This window comes from Trachymyrmex septentrionalis, unplaced genomic scaffold (genome assembly GCF_001594115.1).
Source record: "Trachymyrmex septentrionalis isolate Tsep2-gDNA-1 unplaced genomic scaffold, Tsep1.0 scaffold2, whole genome shotgun sequence".
NCBI classification, from domain to species: Eukaryota; Metazoa; Arthropoda; class Insecta; order Hymenoptera; family Formicidae; genus Trachymyrmex; species Trachymyrmex septentrionalis.
The window spans coordinates 2,680,272-2,682,867 of record NW_017305179.1 but is presented as its reverse complement, the minus strand read 5'-3'; the positions used below and the strand labels follow the sequence as shown (position 1 = coordinate 2,682,867).

General features: G+C 32.1%; 1 protein-coding gene across 1 annotated transcript in view; it reads left to right on the top strand.

Moving 5' to 3' along the window:
* The window catches only part of LOC108747369, a 5,015-nt gene that overhangs the window by 1,146 nt on the left and 1,273 nt on the right, over window positions 1-2,596 (top strand). Inside the window, exons 2-4 of the mRNA XM_018484790.1 lie at window positions 899-1,052; window positions 1,209-1,440; window positions 1,678-2,067. Coding sequence (XP_018340292.1) covers window positions 899-1,052; window positions 1,209-1,440; window positions 1,678-2,067 — 776 coding nt within the window. The remainder of the gene's footprint in view (window positions 1-898; window positions 1,053-1,208; window positions 1,441-1,677; window positions 2,068-2,596) is intronic.

Genomic DNA, 2,596 nt, shown 5'->3' with positions numbered 1-2,596 from the left:
ATATATATATATATATATATATGACGTACATATTCAAATTTCAATAAAGTGAAATTTTATCTGAAATCGCAATGAAGCAATTCATTTATTTTTCCTTTTTGTCTAATAAGCAAATTAAATAAAAGAAAGAATTTTCTTCTGTTGATAAATTTACTATTATAAAATTATAAAAATAGATAATTGCATATGTATATTATCTATATATTCGTACGTTTCCATATATATTCTTAAATATATATTCTTAAATTCCACGTTCGTCTATTCTCTTTTTATAGCAGCGCTTTTTAAGACAGCTCTAAATGAAAAAATGTTTCTTATTACAAAATAATATACATACGTATATCTAACAATCCGATTCTTGACATTAATTATGAAATTATCTAATTATAATCTTTCTTGTGATATGGTTTATTCTGTCATAGAAGAAATTTCAAGATTGTCAAACTTGCAGATCCGTGGGGACAAAAGTCGTAAAGATTGGCTCGTCGTGATTAGCGAAACGTTTGCTCAGTTTATGTTTAGATTTGTTTAGACTTGGGGCCCCTTTTTCATTAATTACCTGAACATAATGAAATATATTGTAGATGAACATAATGCAATATAGATATACGCATATAAATGACACAATAAAATTCGTCTTTCATCGTAATGCCTATTTAGTTTCCAACTACTATCTCGGCGAGTTACGTGACCTTAATTCTTTTTATCTGATAGTTCGTGTCTTCCCGTCGTGTAAATACTGTATAAGTACATCAGCGATCGCTTCTTCGGTCGTTCGCACCTTTCTCGTTATGAGACGCAAGATCACATCTTTCATCAGTTCATCTTTTTATTCATATATTGTTCGTCATATTTGTTGATCGAATTATTATTATAATATATTACTTTTGTTTTATAGCGAGAACGAGTTATACTTTGGCCCGAAATTCTGCAGAATCCATAAATTCGTGGATGCAATGCGAAACGGCTATCAAGGAGATCAAGCGAGAAGACCGTGCGACAATCGTGGACGATAGTCCCTCCAGATTATATTCTACGTGGCTGTCTCAAGAGTAATTGTGTCTCTTTCTTACAAACTGTGAAAAATCTTTATAAATGCGATTTGAATCTCAAACAGAAATTCTAATATATGTATATTATATTTATATATATATCTATATATATATATATATATATATATATATATATATATATATCTTTTGTCGCAGATGCGAAGTGCGAGCTGGCCCTGAGTATATAATCAGAAAATACACATTTTTCAAGAACGGCACGTTTCTCCTGTTACGTTATCATTATGCCGAAGAATCGTGCAGCATAGCGACGCACACTGTTACAATTCGCGGCTCCATCAAGTTGCTAGGATCGTCTGCCATCGTTTCTGGCGCTACTGAAACGAGATTTCACGTGGATGCTATTAATATTGTACCTTTGAATCGACAGGTATAATATTTCCATTTTCCAAATCGATTAAATTCGAGATGAAATCAATTTACGAACGTAAAGTAAAATTATTGTAAATACAGGAGATGGATTGTGCATCATTAAACTGTGGTATCAAAGATATCCTTAATAATAATATTATACATAACTGTTGTACATAATAATGTCGTTATATAAAATGCGCAAAAGAACGAAATCAAAATATTTGTAATTGTTTAGTAAAAATTAATTTCACAGGTCGCTCACAAGTTTGGGCATAGATTGAACTTGACTTGCGGTCCCCAGCCGAAATGGCGACCTTACGTTCCCGAAGTGATTTACGAGCAGCCACGGCAACGCTCGGCGGCGTCATCGTGGCAAGGTCCAATCTACAATTCTCTACAGATACACTCGTCTGCGAAGAAGAAGCTCGGGATGAACTGTTTAGAGCCTTTCGGGATCGAATTCGCTGAATTGAAGCTGCTGAGAGTGCAGAAGAAATCGTTTGGAAGCTCATCCAGCTATGATCGGTTCCATAAGCTTTCACAATTTCAACTTTTTTTAGCCAGCCCAACACCCAACATTCATTCTCGCTGGAATTACAAACCGACCTCCTTACAATCTACCGCTATGATCCGCGCCGACACGGTACGTTTTGATCATGCTCTTTTCGCAGGCTGGAAAGTAACGCATTACCATTATTATTCTTTCTATCTATAATGGTAACAGTAATTTTTTTTTTTTTACATAACAGTAATAAATTTAGCATTACTTTTATCGTTACTCAGTCCCCTATTAACTTTTGTATGTCTATTCGATAAATAGCTAATAACTATACCGTCGGATCACTACAATTATTCATTTGTATTTTTTCGTATTTTTTCGGAATTATAATATTCCGATAATGACTTCAAAAATAGAATTTTAACTTTGGACTTTGCTTTTTCTCGCCATCCAACGATGAAACGATTAAAACTCACTTGACATTATATCATACAAATAAGATGTATTAATTCCTATATACTTTTATTTATAATGTTTAATTATTTTCAATAAAAATCTTAATTATTTTTATTGTGTACAATCTATGATATGACTTGATATTTTTGATGTATTGTATCTTTTTTAAGAATTTTACAAAATTTATTAAGATAATTGTTTTTAATATAAAGAAAAG